The sequence below is a fragment of the Panicum virgatum genome, chromosome 9K (genome assembly GCF_016808335.1).
Source record: "Panicum virgatum strain AP13 chromosome 9K, P.virgatum_v5, whole genome shotgun sequence".
Lineage (NCBI taxonomy): Eukaryota > Viridiplantae > Streptophyta > Magnoliopsida > Poales > Poaceae > Panicum > Panicum virgatum.
In genome coordinates, this window is record NC_053144.1 from 1211628 (window position 1) to 1235102 (window position 23475).

The 23475-nt window shown below is 49.0% G+C and overlaps 2 protein-coding genes, 1 non-coding gene and 1 pseudogene across 3 annotated transcripts; 3 read left to right on the forward strand and 1 right to left on the reverse strand.

Annotated features, from left to right (window-relative positions):
* Positions 1 to 2431: 2431 nt before the first annotated feature.
* LOC120648940 lies at positions 2432 to 4946 on the reverse strand. Its single transcript, XM_039925565.1, has 2 exons — positions 4286 to 4946; positions 2432 to 3940 (listed from the first exon to the last, which is right to left on the reverse strand). Exon 2 carries the CDS (start codon positions 3407 to 3409, stop codon positions 2432 to 2434), a length of 978 nt encoding a protein of 325 aa, XP_039781499.1. The 5' UTR covers positions 3410 to 3940; positions 4286 to 4946.
* Positions 4947 to 5301: 355 nt separating this feature from the next.
* On the forward strand, positions 5302 to 7181 carry LOC120649141 (ras-related protein RABA2a-like). Its single transcript, XM_039925849.1, has 2 exons — positions 5302 to 5660; positions 6535 to 7181. Exons 1-2 carry the CDS (start codon positions 5475 to 5477, stop codon positions 7021 to 7023), a joined length of 675 nt encoding a protein of 224 aa, XP_039781783.1. The 5' UTR covers positions 5302 to 5474; the 3' UTR covers positions 7024 to 7181.
* An 819-nt stretch (positions 7182 to 8000) lies between these two features.
* On the forward strand, positions 8001 to 22105 carry LOC120649140 (annotated as a pseudogene).
* A 158-nt stretch (positions 22106 to 22263) lies between these two features.
* On the forward strand, positions 22264 to 22345 carry TRNAS-AGA. Its single transcript has one exon. It is a non-coding gene; the product is annotated as a tRNA-Ser (tRNA).
* Positions 22346 to 23475: the final 1130 nt, after the last annotated feature.

Consider the following 23475-nt stretch of genomic DNA (forward strand, 5'->3'; position numbering starts at 1 on the left):
TCGTGCAGCCAAGGCGTATTCTAAGAAACCCGCCTTCGTCATGGCATTGGCAGTCGCTGCAACTGACATGGGCGAAGAGGCGTGTCCCATTGAATTCTTCGACGCTCAACTTCTACTGGTCTGTGATTAACACCCGTTAATAATTGGTCCCAACCAATCATATGATACAACGACGCAAGAGGGATTTGTTTGGGGTCAACCGGATTATAATTGAAGTGACTAATAGTAAGTTGTAGATGATCCTGAAGACAACAATGCGTCCTGATTGGCACGGTTACAAAAATCATCTTCCCAGCTCAGCATCCATCGCTGGTGGATCATCAATGTATGCTCGATGGGAATGTCGCCAAATTGTGCCTTTGGTTGCGGAATCTTTATCATTTTGCTAGCTGGGTATTGCTATATCCACACTCAAATCTCCCCCGCATCTTTAGCAGAAAGGTCTTGTTGTGTAACCTTCCTAGCGACAGCGGTGGGCGGACGGTGAACACCAAAGCATAAATTTTCATGTGAAATCAAGCATTTGGCTCATCTTAACACACCTTCTCTATCTCTCTTTTTTTTTGGCTCTAGTCGGGCTCGGGCATAAAGGTTGCAAAAGCATCAAAACAAGATAGTTTCTGATGATCGCCTGCCATTCCACAATAATAATGATTCCTAATGTCATAACCAAATATCTAACTTTGCTCATTGGATTTCATTTTCGCGGCCACTTGGTATTTGGTACTCCCTCCGTCCCAGTTTAAGTGCATTTGGAAGATTTAAAAAATGTCCCAAATAAACGCACAATACGAGGTTCTGAATGTTGCAGCTGGTGGAGCAGGGTACGCGGGCCCTATTCATTTTAGAAAACAACTCAGCACGGCACCCTCCTATCAATTAAAAAAAAACTACTGCTTCCTGTCCAGCAGGTTCTGGCTTCTTCCGCAGTCCACCTCTCCGGCTCTCCCGCACGCCTGGTTCTTATCGCCCCCTCGCTTTTGCTGCTCCACATCTAGCGCCGCCTCCCTCGGCAAATCCCTTGTGCCCCCTCCCCTCTGCTGCATGCCTTCCAGATCTTCCGGCACCACTCCATCCAAGTTGCTCCCTGTGCCCCCTCGTTGTCTCTCCACACCTCGATTTCATGGCTAGCGGTGGTAGGGCCTCACGGCGTCGCGGTCGGATCTACCGGTGTCGTGGGGGCTCAAAGCGTGCCCGCTCTGAAGGAAACGGTGAGAGGATCTGCGTCCGCGGGCACCGCATCACACTGGTGGGACGCATGAGAGTTGACGCCAATGGCGACTTCTACGTCCCTGACTCCGTGGATGAAGAGTCCGGCATGGTGGTGGATGCGGGCGGCGTGGAGATGGCCGATTTTGGGGCCGGCTTGGGTGCGCAGATGGCGCCCAGATGGCCATTGTTGGAGTCCCCACCGAAACCATCGCGATTGGGGCCAACGGAGTTGCGGAGGATGGCTTCGATGTGGTGACTAAGGGCGTCCCCGCCGATGCCATCGAGGTTGCGTCCGACGGGGGCGCCACAGATGCCGTTAAGGTTGTAACTGGCGTAGGCACCAACGAGGAGATGCACCCAAAGGTGGCTGCCCGCATGAAGAAGTTGCTTGCCCAAATGGATCCTACCTTCCACGACGTCTTTGTCAGCATGTTCAAGGTTATGGTGCCTGCTTTTTTCAAACCCTAGTTCATTTGCTGATGCTTGATGTGTGATGATAAAATAATATTGATGTGGGATCAGGATGTCTACTATGTGTGATGATGAATGTTTATATGTGCTAATAGCTGTTCATACGTGCTACTGAATATGTATGTTTAAGTTATGATGCTTGTCTAATAACTAAGTGGTGTTCATCAAACCATTATGTGACCCTTAAATATAAATTTGTGTATTATGTTTTGCAACATGATGAGAGGGCGTGCTTATATGTACTAATTATTTGATATATCATTTATCAGACCACAAGGATCATGAGACGGCAAGCTACTACGTGAAAGCAATGGACTGAAATAGGTTATTACTTCGCCATATCCAGTTATTTTTATGTCATGTTTAATATTTTCTACATACGAATACCCAGACATTTAAAGACAAATGTTGACCAAATTAGAAAACTAAATCGATCAAAGGTAGTGAGTCTTCTTGTAAAATCTTAAACCTGAGAACAAGTGTGTCTCGTGTGCAAGTGGGGTAGATAGGAATATTGCATTGCCTTCTCCAGAACAGCCTAATCCTTAATTACAAAAGCAGCGGTTTATTTAGCACTAGCAATACAATTATTTAGCACTGCGTCACATTGTCATATAGCTGGCGGTCAACACTAAGGCTTTTAGGCAGCATACCTAGTCAAACACGTTTCTACAAATGCAAACACGTGCTCATATATAGCATTATCCATAGAGTCAGTTGCTTAAAGCAGAGTTTTATACAGCTATGCCTAATTCTTAATTACAAAAGTTGTGGTTTGTACAACATTATCCATACAATAGTTACTTAAAGACTGCATCACATTCTCATATAGCCGGCGGTCCACAGTAAGGCTTTTAGGCAGCATACCTAGTGCCTCAAGCCTATCTTTGTCCATGTGAGGAATCTTATATCTATTTCCATCACCATCTTTCATCACCTCAATCAAATATCCTTGTAGTGTGAGAAAAACCCTATTCAAAGTAGATGGATCATATCCATTGAATTCTTTTTGCACATTCGTAATCAACTCATCTATGCTCCCAGAGATCGTACCATAGGCTAAGGATTGAAGAGAATTAAAGAAGCCTAGGTCTAGTACATTCATATCCAGAGAATTTGGAGGTTGGTTGATGATCTGTATGTCCATCCCTGTCTGTGCTACAGCAGCAGCAAATTGTTCATCATTCACTGGCACGTGAGAAGGGGCATTATCTTGCTGGATCCAAATGGTCCTTCCTGCATCTTCTCGAGGCCATCGTGCAACAATAGCTGGCAGAACTTTAGCAATCATATACAACCTCATCATATCTCGATCTACCTTGATACTCTTGGTGACTAGGGTTCCCCTTCCTCTAATAGGGCTTCTTCGTTTTGTTGGTTCCTTTATGAAATGAATTGGAATTAAGGATCGCAAATTAGAACCGCAAATTAATGTAAGAAAGTGAAACAAGTGTGGTACCTTTCTGATAAACGCCCACACTCCTATCTTTCCATCAAAAGTACAATTACCTGCATCATCATATCTAGGTCTGGCCACTGCCGTCAATAACATAACTTTGCCAATAGAATTTTTATTTTGCATAGTCCTATATGGGTCCTCCTCTTCCGGGAGTAAATAGTAGGTCCTGTCCTTTTTTGTGGTGTTGTGCCACTTCTCATCTGGGTGGATGATGTTTTCCATGTCAATGAACTTAGGTTCATTTGGTAATGTCCTTTGATCTAGCATGCAAATACACCACTGTAGTCTGTCTTTCTTGTTTCCTTCCTTCAATAGAGGTTTTAGTGTGTTGGAGTGGCATCGTAGTTTCCCTTCCTGGAACCACCTGTGTACAGTGCTCTTTGGTACACCAATGGCTTTAGCTAGAGATCGTATATTAGTCCTCTTACACAAGGGAACTCTAAGAACCTCTGATAGATCGACTTGTTTTTTTTTTGCGCCCACAGTTCATTGGCTTCCTTGATCTAACATCCACCGGTCTTCCTTGTGCACGGCACTCCTTAACCCTCCGCTAAACACGTTGCACTTGATACCTACTAACCTGTAACATTTCAGCAACTCTAGTTGTGGTGTTCCTCTTTAACCTTCCAAACACACTTCTCTCAAGCAATGCTGCATAAATTGCAAGCCTTTCAGCTTATGTCAAGTTTCTGGATCGATGTGCAGTGTTTTCATTTGCATGGTCACGTTCAAAATCCAAGTCCTCAAATTCGTCTTCATCAAAGGCAATGTCCATAGCATCAACGTACTCCATCATGTCTACGAAAAAGGAGAGTACGGAGTCAGTCCTACCTAACACTAAAGACCAAAGATAGAAGGTATCATAGTTGTGGAAAGCAGATGGGTCATTCCGTTTGTTCTATTACTAGGCTGGTAGCATATTTTCTTGTGATAGAAAGTGGGCTGGAAGTATATTTATGGTAAGCATGTGGGCACTAAAAATGATTATATTTTTCTTCTAATGATCTAATTTGTTTTGCTGCTCTTGTAATGAACGTGCATCATTTAGGAATCAACATGAGAAAAATGTTGTTATGGGTGGTAGCCTATGTTATGACTATGAACAAGACTTATTAGATTGATGTAACTAAAAGAAGAAATTACCTTCATTTGGTTGTTGCAGCTCATAAGGATCGACATTGAGATCAAGTAAGGGATGTCCATGCATAGCAACATGTTCATCTTCCTGGAGAAGGTGGGACTGAGCTTCTTGGAACCAATGGACTTCATCATCCACCAGGACATGGACCTCATCTTTTTGGAGATGCTGGATTTCATCCTCTTGCTCATCTGCTGGTGGTTCTTCATTCAGATCAGGTAAGGGATCTCCATCTCCTTCTGGTATTGTGTTTAGATCAATGATCATGGCTTATGATGAATGGGAATGTAGGCCGGAGTGGATGATGACTCATTTGGTCACTGGAGCTCATGCTACGTTTCTTACAAGGGGAAGGGCAGGCTTGAGATCACGATGGGTTATATAGTGGGGACTGCTTCAATGGCGGTTTAGTTCAAATTTTGAATCTCTATGTAATGGCGTCATTTTGTCCTATTGATTTTTATGGTCTGGGACCTTCCAGATAGCATATGTGGAGGCACGGTAGCCTCAAGTGTAACATGTCTGCCACGGCATGCCAGTTCTATAAAAAAAAAGATGTTACATGTCAGAGAGAACTGAGGAAATGATTAAAAATATTTCTGGTCACATTCATATAGGGTAGAAACGTCATTTCTTATCCATACTAAGGTTGCAGTTCAAATTCTTAGATTGCACTTAAACTGGGACGGAGGGAGTATTTCATTTGTCATTTCATCCAAATTGCTTTATACCCTTTAATGTTGTACCGATTAGTAATAAGATTTTGACCCATGCACCTAAGGAATAAGCAAAAAAAAAAATCATTATGAAAGTATACGCTTTAATATTGCATAGCGAGACAAAATCAAGTGTAGGAATGTTCGTTCAAAAAAGGAAAAAAAATCAGCAGCAGAAATGAACCAATGCGAGGTGGCCCAAGCTGCTGCAGGCACGGTGTAACCGTACCATTTCTCTCAGACGTACTTCTCGTCCCGTCTTCCCTTTCAGAGCTACCCAAAACCACAGCCAGCTGCTGCTGGTGGCAAGCAAGCCGCCAAAGAAAGAAGACGCAGCCCAGGCAGAGGAGAAAACAACAGCGAGGCAGGCGAAGCTCCCGAGGGAGGGAGCTGTAGGCAGGCAGCCACGCAAGCAACTACCAAGTCGAGGATCAGAGGAGCAGGGGACAATTCGGATCGATCGATCGATCGGGCGGCGATGTCGGGGCGGCGACCGGCGACATGGGAGCAGGCCGGGGACGAGTACGACTACCTGTTCAAGGTGGTGCTGATCGGGGACTCGGGCGTGGGCAAGTCAAACCTCCTCTCCCGCTTCACCCGCAACACCTTCTCCCTCGATTCCAAGTCCACCATCGGCGTCGAGTTCGCCACCCGCACCATCAAGGTACGTACGGCCTCTGCTAGCTCTTTGCAGCCATGATCGCCGGCCTGCCGCCGCTTCCGGCTCCGCGACCGTCACTCTCCAAAAATCGTACGCCTTGACCTTGACGACCTTCATCGCCTGCTCCGCTTGACGCCTCATGCCTTTGGTGGTTGCCTTCTGCTTCTGGATGGACGACGTTTGGAACCGGCGCCGCTGCTTTGTCCTACTTGTCGCCCAGATTTCCTTTGCTTTGATCCAAACGGGGATTTGACCTCTTTTGCAGATCACAATACTTTTCCTCAGTGCGGTCTACTGGTCTAGGTTCTTGTTCGTGATTGCTACACGGGCACAATCCATTAGGCTTGGCCTACCATGTCCCTTTCTTGTTGAGTACTAGATGCGTCCGTTCTTGACCTGGAACAGTTCGCCCAATTCGTGCGAAATTCGTTTGGGCGAAATCTGACCAAGCTTGATTTTGAGCTGAATTAGATCTATGGGAGTGCAATGGGATACAATTTATATGAACCCAAGGCTTTTGCTCTGTTTTGATTTTGCCTCTGATCACGGAACGGGATGGCGTTGACCACACCTCGCACAAGTCGATATGCAGTGGAAAGATGATCAGTGTACCTATGCTCAAGTAGCCAAATGTCACTGACATAATGGTGCCTCCATGCTGTTTAAATTGACCATGTGAATTGATCCTTAAAACTCCCCAAAATTGTCACCTGATCTGATCAGACAGGGTCTCATACTCTCATTGCCATTTAAAGTTCAGTCGCATGCAAATTTTCAGTACAAGATTGTCCACCCTAAGCCGCACCTGAACGTTCTGAAGTTTGCAGTGAGAAATTCAGTAGCTGTTGTTTTGTCATCCCAAATTGATATCCATCAGGTGGAAGGCAAGACGATCAAGGCGCAGATCTGGGACACGGCCGGGCAGGAGCGGTACCGGGCGATCACGAGCGCCTACTACCGCGGCGCCGTGGGCGCGCTCCTGGTCTACGACGTGACCAAGGCGGCGACCTTCGAGAACGTGAGGCGGTGGCTCCAGGAGCTCCGCGACCACGCCGACGCCAACACCGCCGTCATGCTCATCGGCAACAAGACCGACCTCGCCCACCTCCGCGCCGTCGCTCAGGAGGGCGCCGCCGCGTTCGCCGAGCGGGAGGGCCTCTCCTTCGTCGAGACCTCGGCGCTGGACGCCACCAACGTCGACACGGCGTTCGAGACGGTGCTCACGGAGATCTACCGGACCGTCATCAAGAAGGCGCTGGCGTCCGACGAGGCCGCGTCCAGTGCTAGCTCCGTCGGGGAGGGGCAGTCGATTCAGGTGTCGGCCGGCGACTCCGGCGGCCTCACGACAAGATGCTGCGCTTTCTAGCCGGCTTCTAGCCATGCTATGCTAGCTTGATAGTAGTGATCACCAACAATTTCATCTGTTTGTAGAAGTTGAAAAAAAAAACATTCATGTTCCACGATAAAAGTGAAAAAATAATAATGGATTGAAATCTGAAAGGGAAAATTCTCGTTGTATGCATATATGAGTTGCATGTTTATGGCTGCTCGTTACACTCTGCACCAATAGCTGCACACGGTTGCCCATTGATCACCTCCTCGACCAAAATAGTTATGCCAAAGGGGGGGTCTTAATCCCTAGCGATTCTATAATTTGAGACCGAGGGAGTTTTTTTAATAAGGCGGATGGTGAAATTTGAGGTTAGAAAAGTCAAACGATATATAATTTAAAACGGAGGAAGTACTTTTATGGTAGAACAACTGAACCGGTGAATTAGAAGCTAGAGGGCTGGCTGAATAGGAATCAAGTACATGTACAGTCGATTCAGTAATTGATTAAATCCATTTTGTACTGTGACTGTGGTTGGTGCTGTTTTGCTGTGAGAGAAAAGTACTGCAGGCTGGCAGATGACTGGTGGCACGTGGTATGCAGTACTATGTACTATGCAGAACAGATAGAAGAGCCGTCGTCAGGTGACACATCACAACTTCACAAGTACCAAGCAGGGGCCACGGCTAGCACGGCCGCAGGCCCTGCCTGCCGGAAGCGGCCAAGGCGTGCCTCCTGGGCGACGTGCGCTATGGCGGCCAGGGTTAACCATTTCGTTTTCTGATCAAATCCCGGTGTTTAGCGGAAACGGAATTCCGTTCCGAAATTTCGGTAAATTTTGGCGAATTTCGTTGAATTTCGGTCGAAATTTGAATTTAAAAACGAAATATACCGAAAAATACCGAAATTTCGGATCCGGTAACTAGCGGAAACGAAAAATTTTCCAAAATTTCGGCGAAATTTCGCCGAAATTGTTAACCCTGATGGCGGCACGCCCTCGCAGCAGCCCTCCATGCACGCCCGCACCCGTCTCTCTCCTCTTCCACCCTCTGTCCTGTCCTTATTCCCTCACCTGGCCGCCGAGCGAGCTCCACAAACACAAGTCGCCCTCCCCTCGTCGGCGGGAGCTTTTCTTCCTCTTCCTCGGCCCTAATCTAAGAACTGCCCAGGCACGCAGAAAAAATTCTGATAGAACGACGGAGCAGATTGTTTTCGCCGTGTGACAGGGGGAAAAAGGTTGATCGATCTAAGAGTCGAGCCAGATTTGTCCAGTAGCGATCGAGGGAGGGAGGACAGAGATGGAGCAGGTGCTGAACGCGGTGATGGACCTGGTGGTGCCGCCGGCGAGCATGGTGATGCTGGCGTTCGCGTGGTCGACGCTGCCCTTCCTGCGCGGCGTCGAGTGGGCGCTCAAGACCCTCACCAAGGAGGACATGCTCGGCAAGGTCGTCGTCATCACCGGCGCCTCCTCCGCCACCGGCGAGCAAATCGCGTACGAGTACGCGAGGCGGAACGCGAATCTGGTGCTGGTGGCGCGGCGGGAGCACCGGCTGTTCGGGATACGCGACAACGCGCGGCTGCTGGGCGCGGGGCAGGTCCTCGTCATCGCCGCCGACGTCGTCAAGGAGGACGACTGCCGGAGGCTCGTCAGCGACACCGTCAGCTACTTCGGCCAGCGTGAGTTTAATTATCAGCGCGCATGCATAAATGCATTCCCCATTCCCCGTGCAAAACTGAATCTCTCAATTCGAGCCGTCAGTCAAGCAGAGTTTGTGTATTTCTTCTTCTGATGACAATTGACAAGAACACTTCTGACTGGCAGTGAATCATCTGGTGAACACCGTGAGCTTGGGGCACGATTTCAACTTCGAGGAGGCAGCGGACACTACTGCTTTCCCTCTGTTGGGGATCGAGCCTTCGGAAAAACCCCCGAAGGTTAATTCCGGCCTTTAAAACATCTCCTAACCTATCTGCAGGATCCTAATGGCTGGATGATAATTGTGTCCGAAAGATAATTGACACCTTCCATAAACTTGCGAAGCGTCGAGGAAATCACCTTCGGGAGGCCGAAAGTGACAGTTTGTCACTCAGAAGCACAGGCTTAGAGATCAGGATCTTCGGGACCAAGGGGATCGTCTTCGGGAACGAAGGTGACGGCTGATCGCTCGAAAACGGAACCTCAGGACCGTGACCTTCGAAGGACCCCGAAGGACACGGAGACCTTCGTCGGGAGTAGGCGTGCACATAAAACGTGAATACGTAAGAATGTCGGATTCGTACATCTCTCACCTTGTAATTTTACCTCGAAACCGGCTGTAAGTGAGCTGTAAATGAGTTGGAAAGGGGCAATTTAGAAAAACCTGGTCGAGGGCTAGGGGTATAAATAGCCCCACCTCTCCACAGTGTAAAGGGTTGAATTTTCTGGTTATTACTGGAGAATTAAATGCCTTCGTTCATTGCCATTTTCATATTGTTCATACTCTCTGTTTGGGCATCTAAGAAGCCAAGATCCCAACAGCGGCGCCCACCGTTCTAGCTCGACAAATAACCTTCGATGGCCCCAGCGAAGAGAAAAGCCCCCGCCGGCACCACCAGCAACTCCACTCAGCCTGACGGCTCTCCACTGCAGCACGAAGAAGCCAACCCACGAATTGAAGACATCACCACCGAAACTGTTCTTCATAGAGATCCTGTTGAAGACACCGAAAACACCGAAACTCATCAAACCCAATCCGCGGAACTCACAGAAGCAGCACTCAAGATTAAGGCCCTTGAAATGAAGAAAAGGAACATCGAAACTCAGCTTGCCACCAAAAAGAGGGCACTGGACCATGCAAGCAAGCTAGCCTAGGCCAGGCGCAAACTAGCAGAAATGGAGGCAGAAGTTGAGAATTTGCAGAGGGCATACCAAGAAATGCCTGAATATTCTGCCCAACAAAAAAACCGCGTCATCCACCAGACAACCTTCGCTCACAATGAAGACCGAAGGCCACCACCGGTCAACCTCCCATTTGACCCGACCTCACCACTCTCAGCCGCACTGCAGCGAACTTCATGGCCGCTCGGCTACAAGCCCACACAGCTCCTCAAGTACAATGCGCTACAACTGATCCAACCCAGTTCCTCGTGGCCTACGAAGCAACCATTGCTTCGGCCGGAGGTGACGACTCAACCATGACCAAGTCCTTCGTCATGGCTTGTGAAGGTTCTGTGGCCAACTGGTACTCATACCTTCCCAACAATCAATCAACAACTGGTACCAGCTGAATGGAAGGCTCCTCCAGGACTTCCAGGGATTCAGAAGGCTAAATACCAACACTGTGAAAGACTTCAAGTGCCCACAGCACGACCGCGAGCCTCTCTATGACTATTTCCGAAGGTTCGTTCAGAAGAAGGCTCAAATACCAAACTTCTCAGAGAAAGTTGTGATCGAGAAATGCATCGAAGGTCTCCTGTCTGACCAGCTTGCTTCTCATCTCACAAGAGAACCCCCGAGGACTCTGGAGGAGCTCTATACAGAAGCAAAGAAGTATGCGAAGTCAGATGCCGACCATCGCAGAAGGATAGAACAAAGAAGAATTATGCGTCAAGCAGAAAAATACAATCATCAAACATGGCAGTAAGAGAAGTAGCCAGCTCAGCAACTCATTTTACCTGTGGAACCCTCACAAGATGACGATGAACAGTTAACCTTTGATCCCTTCATGATACCACTAGAGTCGGAATCTCAACACTCAAATGACAAGCAACCTTCGTCCAGAGCACGGGGCAGAGGTCGCGGCAGAGGAAGGGGCCGAGGTCGCGGACCTTCGCGTGAGCCCAAAAAATTCTTCTGTCACTTCCACGGGTCTGACTCTGACCATAGAACAAACCAGTGCCCGGAGAAGAAGAAGACCCTTGAGAGAATGGAGTCCGAGAAAAAAGCCAAACTAGTTGGGCACACTACATGGCCTCAGACTCCACAAACTCAACCTCAACAAATACAGTACACACAACCTTCGTTCGTTCCACCCCCATTTACCCAAGCATACCGCCCACCCATGCTCAACTACAACTACAACCACAACTGGCAGCCGCAGCCAAAACCCCCAAACACAACCCAGTCAACCCGTCACCAAAGCTCAGCCAACAGAAGAGCAGCTACCACCACCCCCAATCCACCCACCAAAACAAGAAAACCAAACCACAAATAGCCAACCCGCGGCACTACCAACCTTCGGGATGATCATGCCCATCTCCGGAAGTTCCACCCTGGACTTCGAAAATAAGAGACAGCGCAGAGACTACTTCAGGCAAGTCCATTGCATCCTCTCCGAAGGTCCAACCAAGAGAACGCAGTGGTCACACTCTCCGATCACTTTCTCCGAAGAAGATGTCAACCTCATCAGCTACCCACACACAGATGCTCTTGTCATCGAGGCAATCATTCAGGGCTGGAGGATTAGCAAGATACTAGTTGACACTGGCAGTTCTGCAGACATCATCTTTTCTGAAACCTTCGACAAGATGGGCATCGATCGAAGCCTGCTTCAGCCTTCGGATATCCCTTTGATGGGATTCGGAGGAAAGAGAGTGAACGCAATCGGCAAACTGTCACTCCCTGTGTTCTTCGGAGACACAGCCAATGCAAGAACAGAGCACATCACCTTCGATGTGGTAGAGATGCCCTACCCATACCGCGCAATCCTAGGAAGGGGGACAATCAACAAATTTGAAGCTATCGTTCACCAACTGTACTTGTGCATGAAGATTCCAGCTCCCTCGGGGCTCATCACCGTCCGCGGGGACCAGCAACTTGCGCGGGACATAGAGCGGGGATACACCCTAGACCAGAAAAATGTTCACAACCTTCGGACTGAATCCAAGTCTGTTACCTTCAAAGAGCAGCACAGAGACAACGAGAAAGCAACCTTCGAAGAAGACTGCGAAGTCAAGAAGGTCCCCCTTGACGTGCATCTACCCGAAAAAATGGTAACAATCAATGCAACCCTCGAGCCCGAGGAAAAAAAAGAGTTTCTTGAGTTCCTCCGCAAGAATCAAGATGTTTTTGCATGGTCCGCCAGTGACCTACGGGGTGTCAGCAGAGATATCATTGAGCATCGCTTGGATATCAACCCAAACATCAAGCCGAAGAAGCAGAAGCTTCGTAAAATGGCAGATGAAAAAGTCACAGCAGTCAAGGCCGAAGTCCAGAGACTGCTAGATGCAAATGTTATTCGAGAAGTCAAGTACCCAACTTGGCTGGCAAACACCGTGCCGGTCAAAAAGAAGAATGGCAAGTGGCGCATGTGCATCGATTTCACTGACCTCAATAAAGCCTGCCCGAAGGATGACTTCCCACTGCCAAGAATCGACAGAGTCGTTGATGACGCGGCAAACAGTCAACTGATGTCTCTGCTGGATTGTTTCTCCGGATACCATCAGATTTGGATGAGGAAAGAAGATGAAGAAAAAACAAGCTTCATAACCCCCTTCGGCACCTACTGCTTCGTTAGGATGCCCGAAGGATTGAAAAATGCAGGACAGTCTTTTTCAAGAATGTCTTCGGTGGTCCTGGAGCACCAACTCAGAAGAAATGTCCTGGCTTATGTTGATGATATTGTAGTAACCAATTCAATAAGAGGTAATCATGTGGCAGACCTGGCCGAAACCTTCGCAAGCCTAAGAAAAGCAGGATTGTCCTTGAACCCCAACAAGTGCATCTTTGGAGTTCACAAAGGAAAGGTGCTAGGATGCCTCGTGTCCACCAAAGGCATCGAAGCAAATCCTGACAAAGTAAAAGCTATCTAGAACATGGAGGAGCCCAAGTCCATCAGGGACGTACAGAAACTCACAGGGCGGATAGCAACCCTAAACAGATTTATCCCTCGCTCTGCTGACCGAAGCCTACCATTCTTCAAGGTCCTTCGCAACGCAAACAAATTCGAGTGGGGCCTCGAGCAAAGCAAAGCCCTTCAGACACTCAAAAATCATCTCTAGAACATGATCAAAATGACCGTACCTGACCCGAAGGACGTGTTGCTCCTGTACATCGCAGCATCCTACTCTGCTGTCAGTGCAGCGCTCGTGCTCGAGAAAGAAATTGAGGGAAAGAAGAAGCAGCTACCTGTCTACTTCGTATCCGAAGCTCTTGCAGGATCGAAGCTCCTGTACTCAGAGTTAGAGAAAATTGCATATGCAGTAGTCATGTCTGCTCGAAAGCTTCGACACTATTTCGAAGCTCACAAGATAATCGTAGTCACAGATCAACCTCTGCATGACTTGTTCAGTAACAGAGAGGCATCAGTCAGAATTGCCAAATGGGCTTCGAAACTCTCTGAGTTCTACATAGACTTCGAGAGAAGAACAGCCATCAAGTCACAAGTGTTGGCAGACTTCATTGCCGATTGGACATCCCCAACCTTCAAGGAGGAACCTTCGACTGAAACCTGGATAGTGCACTGCGACGGAGCTTGGTGCAACAATGGAGCAGGCGTCACTGCAATCATAGAATCTCCCTCAGGAGCAAAAACAAGGTACGCGGTGCACCTAAGCTTCGGCAACCTCAAATCATCAACCAACAACACCACTGAGTATGAAGCTTTGCTCTTGGGCCTTCGCAAAATGAAAGCCCTCGGTCATCAAAACTTCTTAGTCAGAACAGATTCGAAGGTTGTCAGAGACCACATTGAAAAAGACTCAGAGGCAAGAAAACCAGAACTCATCGAGTACCTCGATGCCGTCAGAGCCATGGAGAAGCATTTCAAGGGCTTCGACATCGTCCATATCCCGAGGCATATGAACGACGAAGCTGAGATGCTGGCAAAAGCAGCATCCAGAAAGGAACAATTACCCTCAGATGTATTTTTCGAAGAAATCACAGAACCTTCGGTCAAGCCGAAGAAAGAAAAGCAAGTTTCAGTCATCTCAACTGAAGATTGGAGAACTCCCATAATGAAATACCTTCGGGGAAACATTGAACTACCAAACGAGAAAGAGGAGAAGAGAATGTTCCAGAGAGCAAGGGGCTATGTAATTTCCGAGGATGAGCTGTTCAAATCAGGCGTCACCAGCCCATGGCAAAAATGCATCTCCACAGCCGAAGGCATCGAGTTTCTCAAGGAAATCCACTCCGGGTTCTGAGGATCCCACATAGGCTTCAGACAACTTGTCTCTAAAGCCTTTAGGCAAGAATTCTTTTGGCCAATGGCGCTGAAGGACGCCCAGCATATTGTAAAGACATGCCAAGCTTGCCAAATAATGGGCCTGAAGTCCTCCAAACATTCGAAGCTAACTCAGCTGATACCCCCGATATGGCCCCTACAAAGATGGGGAGTAGACCTAGTTGGACCGTTGCCCACAGCCCAAGGCAATTACAAGTACGCAACAGTTGCTATTGAGTACTTCACAAAGTGGATCGAAGCAAAGCCCCTCATCAATATCATCAATATCACATCAGAAACAATTAAAAATTCTTCTGGCAGAACAGTATCTGTAGGTTTGGGGTCCCAAGGGAGATCACCGTTGACAATGGCAAACAGTTTCATTCACAGCCCTTCAGAGAATTCTGTTACAGTGTGGGCACGAAGGTAATCTTTGCCTCGGTGTACCACCCGCAATCCAACGGGGCCGTCGAAAGAGCCAACGACATCATCTTCGGCAGCATCAAAAAGTGCCTGTTTGATCAGAAAAAGGGCAAATGGGCCAATGAACTCCCGAAGGTCATCTGGTCCCACAACACCTCAGAATCAAGAACAACCAAGTTCACCCCATTCAGGTTACTCTACGGTGCCGAAGCAATGACACTAGAGGAGCTTAAAAACCGAAGCCTAAGGGTGACCCACCAAGTTGAGGCCATCCCCTCGGATGACAAAGACCTCATGGAACTAGACATCCTACAAGCTTCGGAAAACCTAGAGAAGTATCAACAAGAAACCACGAAGTGGAGAGACAAGAAGATCGTGAAAAAGAGCATCACAGTCGGAGACTGGGTCCTAAAAAGGAAGCCAAATGCCGAAACCTCCGGGAAACTTCAACCCAAGTGGGAAGGGCCATTCCTAGTAATCAAGAGCAACAGGCCAGGGTCATATCACCTGTCCGACGCCGAAGGCAATGAGCTGCAACACCCTTGGAATGTGGACAACCTTAAAAAGTACTACATATAATCATGTAAAAAGGCCGCATCGCGAAACTATAAGCGATTGCGGACCTTTGCAGTTATTTTCAGTTCTTTTTACATTGTAAAAGGGCCGTACTCTTTTCCTCACAGGGGGAAACTCCACACTGGAGGTGAGGTTTTTGATGAGGCGGACTCAATGTAAACTATTTCAAAGCAATGAATTTCCCCCAAACAAAGTGTCACCTTCGCCTAAGCAGCCCAAATGGCAAGCTTCGGCAAGCATTTACATGCTGCACAAAACAGTAAGTTAGCAAAGTATGCAGAATCCGCAAACTTTGCATACTTATTAAAACGAACGCCAAGGGGCTTCGACCTTTCAAAAGGTCTGAACCAAAAAACCTTCGGTATAAAAGGCACAATAAGTGCAAAACGAACGCCAAGGGACTTCGACCTTTCAAAAGGTCCGAACCAAAAAACATTCGGCACAAAAGGCACAATAAGTGCAAAACGAATGCCAAGGGGCTTCGATCTTTCAAATGGTCCGAACCAAAAAATCTTCAATACAAAAGACACAATAAGTGCAAAACGAACGCCAAGGGGCTTCGACCTTTCAAAAGGTCCGAACCAAAAAAACTTTCGGCACAAAAGACACAATAAGTGCGAAACAAACGCCAAGGGGCTTCGACCTTTCAAAAGGTCCAAACCAAAATACCTTCGGCACAAAAGGCACAATAAGTGCAAAACAAACGCCAAGGGGCTTCGACCTTTCAAAAGGTCCGAACCAAAAAACCTTCGGCACAAAAGGCACAATAAGTGCAAAACGAACACCAAGGGGCTTCGACCTTTCAAAAGGTCCGAACCAAAAAAACTTCGGCACAAAAGGTACAATAGGTGCAAAACGAATGCCAAGGGGCTTCGACCTTTCAAAGGGTCCGAACCAAAAAACCTTCGGCACAAAAGGCACAATAAGTGCAAAACGAACGCCAAGGGGCTTCGACCTTTCAAAAGGTCCGAACCAAAAACCTTCGGCACAAAAGGCACAATAAGTGCAAAACGAACGCCAAGGGGCTTCAACCTTTCAAAAGGTCCGAAGCAAAAAAACCTTCGACACAAACGCACAGCAAGTGCAAAAAATGCCAAGGGGCTTCGACCTTCCAAAAGGTCCGAACCAAAAACCTTCGGCACTAAACGCACAATAAGTGCAAAACAAAAAAAGAACCCTCGGCACTTAAAGGCACAACAAGTGCAAAACAAATGCCAAGGGGCTTCGACCTCCCAAAAGGTCCGAACCAAAAACCTTCGGCACTAACGCACAATAAGTGCAAAACAAAAAACCTTCGGCCAAGTGCAAGTGCCAAGGAAAGCAAAACCAAAAAACCTCGAAAGAATCGAAAGACGGATGCCAGAAAGGGGGGAGACATTTTTCTATCCGAACCCTCGGCATCCATCAGTCAACAACCCCCCGAGACAACAGCGCGCAAAAAAGGGGGAAGACGTTTTTCCAAAAAACAAAATTTGCGCGCGTTGCCTCGACAATGAAAAAATCACCTTTCGAAGGCCACCCCCAAGCAACTACCCGTTAGAAAGGGGGGGACGTTTTTCTCCAAAAAAACATAACCCTAGTGCTTGTAATTTCCGGTGGCAACAACTTGCTCCCCGAAGGATACAACCAGCAGCCAACATAAAGCGGAGTTCTTCTAACGCGCAACCAGCAACTCTCTACGTACTTCGGACAAGGAACACTAATGAGCCATGTGCGAGAAAGGGGGGGAGACGTTTTTCCTGACCTTCCTCTCGCACATCCCTCATCGGGTCCTAACTCTACTCACGAACCCGAAGGATACGGGAGACGTTTTTTCCTACGTGCACATAACAGAGCACCTCGAAGGATGCACACAACAAAACATCTCGAAGGATGCGAACAGAAGCACCTCGAAGGATGCACTTCGCAGAACATCGTGAAGGTCAAATTAAGTCACCAAAACATACACGATTACAATGAATCACGACCGGACCAGCATAAGTATTCTGCCACGCTGCATCCAGGATGAGCAAGGCTGAAAGCCTCCCAGCTCATCAATGTCACAGCGCTGTTCACATCCTGCATCATGGGAACATTTACAGACCGAGCATCAAAAGCTTCCAAAACAAACTCCTACAGACTAATCCCTGGACTTGAGCCCTCGACGAACCGCCGGCGTCACGCCCCGAAGGAGACTTGCGAACCTCGGACGTCTGATTGTCCTCCGAAGGTTGATCAGGAATCAACTCCTGCGCAAGACGAAAAAGCTTAGCCAAAAGCAAGCACAAGAAAAACGAAGGATGGGACGATGGAATCAACCCTACCTCAACAGCAGCAGCGGTCGCCAGAGTCCGAACGGCGACCTTTCCCAAAGGGCCCCAGAAATGCTCGAAATATGCAACCTTGACCTCCTGGATCCTGGCAACCTCCTCAGACAAACCCTCATAGGGGACGTACTGAAAGCCCCCCCCAAGTTTGGAGAGGTCGATGGTGCCAGCTCGGAGCAGGTTACCCACGAGTCCCTCGAAGGAGACGGATGCCGCATTATCATTCGCAACGCCCATCACTTCTCCGAGCCCTTCGAACTCCGATAGCAACCAGTCCAAAAGCTGAAAGAAAACTTGGGGACCTCCGGCCGGCTTAGGCAAGGGCAGAGGCTCCGCTCCAAGGGCAGCAAGAGCCTTCCTGTACTCTTGGTACACTGCGTCGGCCCGAGCGGCAACCTTCGAGAACACCCCCTCGAGCTCCGTCACCCTAGTCTGAACTACCTCCAACTCCTTAACCTTACCCTTGAGAGCTTGCTTCTCATTTGTGTCGTCCTCCACAGTTTTCTGAAGGTTTTCAATAACCTTCTCATTGTCCCTCGCTGTCGCCTCCAGCCTGGTGCACTTCCCCTTCAATTGCGCGTTCTCATCCCTCAGAGCGAAAACCTCCGCCTCAGCCCGCCGTAGTCTCTCTGACATGCTCAGCTTCTTGGTGGCGCTCTTAACCCGAAGGTCCGCATCAGCTTTAGTCTTTTGCATCACAATACGACTGGCCTGGGCAAGCTTCTTGCTCAAGTCAGCAACTATGAAGGCGGCAGTGTCAGTGGATGCCTCGGTCACTGCTGCATTAAATTCTGTACCAAGCCTGAAATCACCTTCGGGCACACCAAAAAATGAGCAAAAGCTAAACGGAATCGGGCTTCGCCTCACCTTTTTCAGGGGGAAGAATCCCTGTCGTGCCAGGCCCGTGCATCACGGCCAAAAGCTGCTGCATCGACGCAGACACAGCTGCAAAGACGATAAAAAGGGGGCCCTCACTTAGGTCACAAACAAACCAAAAGCCCACGAAAAACAAGGTAACGAAGCTTACCGGGTTCATCGAAGTTCAACCCCTCCAGCATCTCCAGCTCTTTGTCCGAAGGTGGAGCCGAGGACCCACCCGGGATATCCCCGCCCCTAAGACAGAGCAGCGTCTCACCAACCAAAACCTCTCCCTCCTCGACACCCGCTGTAGGGGTAGGTATGGCGACCGCCGACACCAGCGCCAGAGCCTTCGGAGCACCGGCCACAGGCCCGGTGGGTCTTGGCTCAGGCGGTTTCGGAAGGTCCGAAGACTTGGCGCCAGTCTTAACAAGACTCTAAATCCTCCAGCATTTCGTTATACCTTCGGGGGAACAATAAAGGTTAATCCGTGCCTTCGCCACCTCAACCCGACGGCTGGAACCAAAAAGCATGGTCCCGTACTCATAGCTAAGATCATAACGGGATCTAAAAAGCCTCTCTTCGGGAACTACAATCTCTCCACCCACCGTCCTCATGAGCTCTTCCATAAATGAGGGCGTACCACTATCTCCCGAAGAAACCTCCTCGTCCCGCGCCTTCCTCTTAGCGCTCTCGGCCCTCGCAACCGAAGCCTTCGAGCTTGAAGGTTTCCTCCCCCTTCCGCGACCCCGACCACCCCCTCTGCCACCTTCGCCCGAAGTCCCGACCTCCTCTTTTCTAGCCTTGCCCTTGGACTTCTTCGACGCCACCTCGGAGCCAACGTTACCCGGAGGCGTCATCCTCGGAACCGCACCCGCAGGCACCGGCCGAAGGCCGTACTCCACGCCCATCTCCGCCAAGCATCTGTTCAAACGAAGGTTCCTCTTGCAAACCTCGACCAAGGAAAGATATTCCTTCCTGTTCCAAGGCCCCAAGATATCCGAGGCCTCCCGCTCCAACTCGGCAACAATCACCTCATCGCTAGAACCTTCGGGTCTACGAAGCCCAAAAACTGGAGAGGTCAAGTCATACGCCATCCCAGCAAAACGCTTCCGCTCAAACCCTCAAGGAGCCCAACCAGCGGACAAAGGCCAAATCCCCGCGGCCAAAAACTCTTCCACCACATCTCTACCGCCAGAAACCTGGCAAGCTGTCATGAAGGCTTCCACACACGGCTTAAAGCCTGGCGCAAGCTTGTTGTATGCAAGCTGAAAAGTGTGATCAAACGGCTCGATTTCCGAAGCTAACAGATATTTCTCCTCATCCGAACCCTCGGGATCTAGAAAACCGATCTTTGCATAAAACCAGTACTCCAACCAGTTCCCCTCCCATTTGTTTTTCTGGGCGGCGGCAAGAACAACCTTCGACAAGCCAGTCTTCTTGTTGGACTTGCGAGGAACAAAGGTGCAACACCCATTCTGCACCTCGCTCTCTTCCTCATCATCATCCACAAAAACCTTCCGAGGCTGACAATGCAACTGAAATAGCCTGCAAAAGGCATCAACGGATACTCCACCTCCAAACGTCCTTGCAATCCATAAAAATTTGGACAACGCTACTATCCCGTTCGGGATGAAATGGTGAAGCTTCACGTTGAATGGCTCCAGTAGCTTCGAAACTACTGGATCCATTGGAATACGCAACCCAGCGGTAAAAAAATCCTTAAAAACCACCACCTCTCCAGTCTGAGGCATCGGGAAAACCTCTGGGCCAGGAGGGCGACACACCCCCTCGGAAAAATATCTTTTCGAAACATAGAAATCGATCGTACTCTGAGAGACGACAGATGGTTCGAAGAGCAAGGTCTTACACTTCTCAGGAGCCATCAGGTCAGAAACACTCGCTGAAACCCCCGACAGACTGCCGCTGGCCTGTTCTTGTTGGGCTGGCGGATGCGAAGCCTCGGATCCTTCGGGGTGTTCAGTTGGATCAGAGTCTGCATGAAGAACCGCCCTCTTGAATGCCATATCTACATAAAAGCGAAGAAAGGAAAATTAGAAAAAAAAGGGTTCAAACAAACCTTCGATTAACCTCGTTGTTTGCTTAGTGCGAGCCATCAACTGCTAATCTACTTACACCGAGAAAAACGAGCAGCTTGATCTCGCACGAAGCGGAACCTTCGGAAGAAGCGCTTTATAGCAAAAAGCGTCGAAGGTAGGCAAAGCTCAAGAGGGCACATGTTTTACCCCCCTTCCTCTGCTTATATAGGCAGGGGAAAGCAATAGTACCAATGATAAGATCGAGGAGTCGGCCGCCCAAGCGACGCAATCGGAGCCTGACACGTACGCAACCAAAACTGACCGTTGCAGCCGACGGTTCGGGAGATGTTTTTCCTTGGGAGCTTCCCGAAGGTTACGCGCAATCTTCTTCACTAACGCGGGTTCGGACCGTCGGCTTCGGACCTCACCCTCGAGGGGATACTGTTGGGGATTGGGCCTTCGGGAAAGCCCCCGAAGGTTAATTTCGGCCTCCAAAACATCTCCTAACTTGTCTGCAGGGCCCCGATGGCTGGGTGATAATTGCGGCCGAAGGATAATTGGCACCTTCCAGAAGCTTGCGAAGCGTCGAGGAAATCACCTTCGGGAGGTCGAAGGTGACAGTTGGTCATTCAGAAGCACAGGCTTGGAGATCAGGACCTTCGGGACCAAGGGAATCACCTTCGGGAACGAAGGTGACGGCTGATTGCTCGAAGACGGAACATTCAGGACCATGACCTCCGAAGGACACGAAGACCTTCGTCGGGAGTAGGCGTGCGTGTAAAACGTAAATACGTGAGAAGGTCGGATTTGTACACCTCTCACCTTGTAATTTTACCCCAAAACCGGCTGTAAGTGAGCTGTAAATGAGTTGGAAGGGGGCAATTTAGGAAAACCTGGCTGAGGGCTAGGGGTATAAATAGTCCCCCCTCTCCACAATGTAAAGGGTTGAATTTTCTGGTTATTACTGGAGAATTAAGCGCCTTCGTTCATTGCCATTTTCATACTATTCATGCTCACTGTTTGGGCATCTAAGAAGCCAAGATCCCAACACCCTCACCTCATGGTACAAATTGTTGCCTTTTTTTGGGTGATCTAGTGATCTTGATCGACTCTAAAAATGCCTGCAAACAACTCTCATGAGCAGGACATCAACTTCTGGGGAAATGTTTACCCGACCTACGCCGCGCTCCCCTACCTGCGGCGGAGCCAAGGCCGCGTCGTCGTGAATGCGTCCGTCGAGAGCTGGCTGCCCATGCCCAAGATGAGCCTCTACTCGGTGAGAATTGAGAAGACCCTTTCCTTTATCATTTTTTTTCCTTTGCCATTTAATTTGGAATCCACTCTGAAGTTTGAACAAGTAAGTGATCATGCATGCGTGGCGTGGCAGGTTCACGCTCGAGTAAGGCGCGGCGCCGGCGGAGATGCAGATGCAGTGGAAGGAGGAGCGGGAGGCGACGCTGTCGGGAGGGCACGTTGAGGCCTACGGGCGGGCGCTGGTGGCCAGCGCCTGCCGCGGCGACGCCTACGTCAAGCGCCCCAGCTGGTACGACGTCTTCCTCGTCTTCCGCATCTTCGCGCCCGACGTCCTCGCTTAGACCTTCCGCCTCCTGCTGTCCACGGCCAGCCAGCAGAGCACGGCGGCCGCCCGCCGCCCTGCCGGCCACGCCGGTCCGGCCGCTGCTCGAGTACCCGGCGGCTCGGAGGACGGCCGCCGCCTAGATGCAGAAGCTGGAGTGAGATTGCGTTGCCCGACCACATGTTTATGAACGATGCGTTTATGCCCGTCTGGGAGTAAAAACGCCATTGCATAATTGCATTTGCATGTTTATCTACCAACTGTATGAACTATTTTTGTTGTATCTCTCGAATAAATCGCCGCGTTTTGTGGATTAAGTATTGTGTAAAATGTTGACAATCTTTATGCATCAAACTGTGGTCGTGCCGGAGTGGTTATCAGGCATGACTAGAAATCATGTGGGCTTTGCCCGCGCAGGTTCGAATCCTGTCGACCACGTCCTTATTTTTTAAAAAAAAACCATACTGCCTTAGTTTTGTAGCAGTCTGGAGCTGTTTTTCATCTTTTTTTAAAAAAAAACCATACTGCCTTAGTTTTGTAGCAGTCTGGAGCTGTTTTTCTTCTTATCTTTTGTCCCTCTGGCTGACCACCATCTGTAACTTTCATCCATCATTCATCACGTGCGCTCTGCAAGGCTTGGCGAGCGGGAGCGACCACCATCTGTAACTTTCATCCATCGTTCATCACGCGCGCCCTGCAAGGTTTGGCGAGCAGGAGTAGCATTTTACCGATCGAGTTGCTAAAGATATCATTTTGACTCCGTTCCCGTCGGCTCTCTCCGGCATACGGCCATTCTCTTTCTCTTGTGGGGATCATCTAGAAGAGCCAGAATCGCATGATGTTCGACGGCGTCAACCAAGGGGTGGACGCCATGCGCGCGACATTGAGCGAGCATGCGTGCCTTTGGGTCGCTCGTGCACCTCGGCGCCTCAACACCGAACGGCTGGAAACCTGGTGCAACCCCTTATGTGCCGAGCCAGTGTTGTAAAACCACTTTGGGCTTTTGCCCATGTTTAATTGAGTTGAGGTGGGCAATCTCTACCCCTGTTGCTGCCTAAAAAAACTATTATAAAAATTGGAGTGCTAGCTATCTCCACATTAAAAGTCCTAACCTGAGACAAATCGTTGGAGAACCTTGATAAAAAAATCTTGGAGTTTCTGAGCTTCCAAAGCTTCTATGCCACAATAATGAAGACCTCCATAAAGAAAGACATCCCCATCATTGACATCAGACTCAAAACACATTCATTGATATTTGGCTATTGAATATCGAGCTTGTGCCCACATGCAAAAGCAAAAGAGCAACTGAAAAAAGAAGTGTTCCAAATCTTTCATAATTGAATGTGCAGAGAACACAACAAGAGTTTGGCTAGAAATTAAATGTCTTGTATCCTTCAGCCAGACATGACTCAAGCTGCTCACGGTATTCATCCGACCATGTTGAGTATATCAAGCTGGAAGCCAATGGGGGTAACCTTCTTCTGTTTGTGCATCCTGAAATTTCCATACAAGCTTTCAAGGCAGCCAATCAGATGGATCGCACTATCCGTAAGTGTACATTGAATAGG

Bases quoted from the DNA above. Each gene is read 5' to 3' on its own strand.
- LOC120648940 (XM_039925565.1), bottom strand. From the start codon at position 3,409: ATGCTAGATCAAAGGACATTACCAAATGAACCTAAGTTCATTGACATG.
- LOC120649141 (XM_039925849.1), top strand. From the start codon at position 5,475: ATGTCGGGGCGGCGACCGGCGACATGGGAGCAGGCCGGGGACGAGTAC. The intron at 5,661-6,534 runs GTACGTACGGCC...GATATCCATCAG, and splicing joins TCGCCACCCGCACCATCAAG to GTGGAAGGCAAGACGATCAA.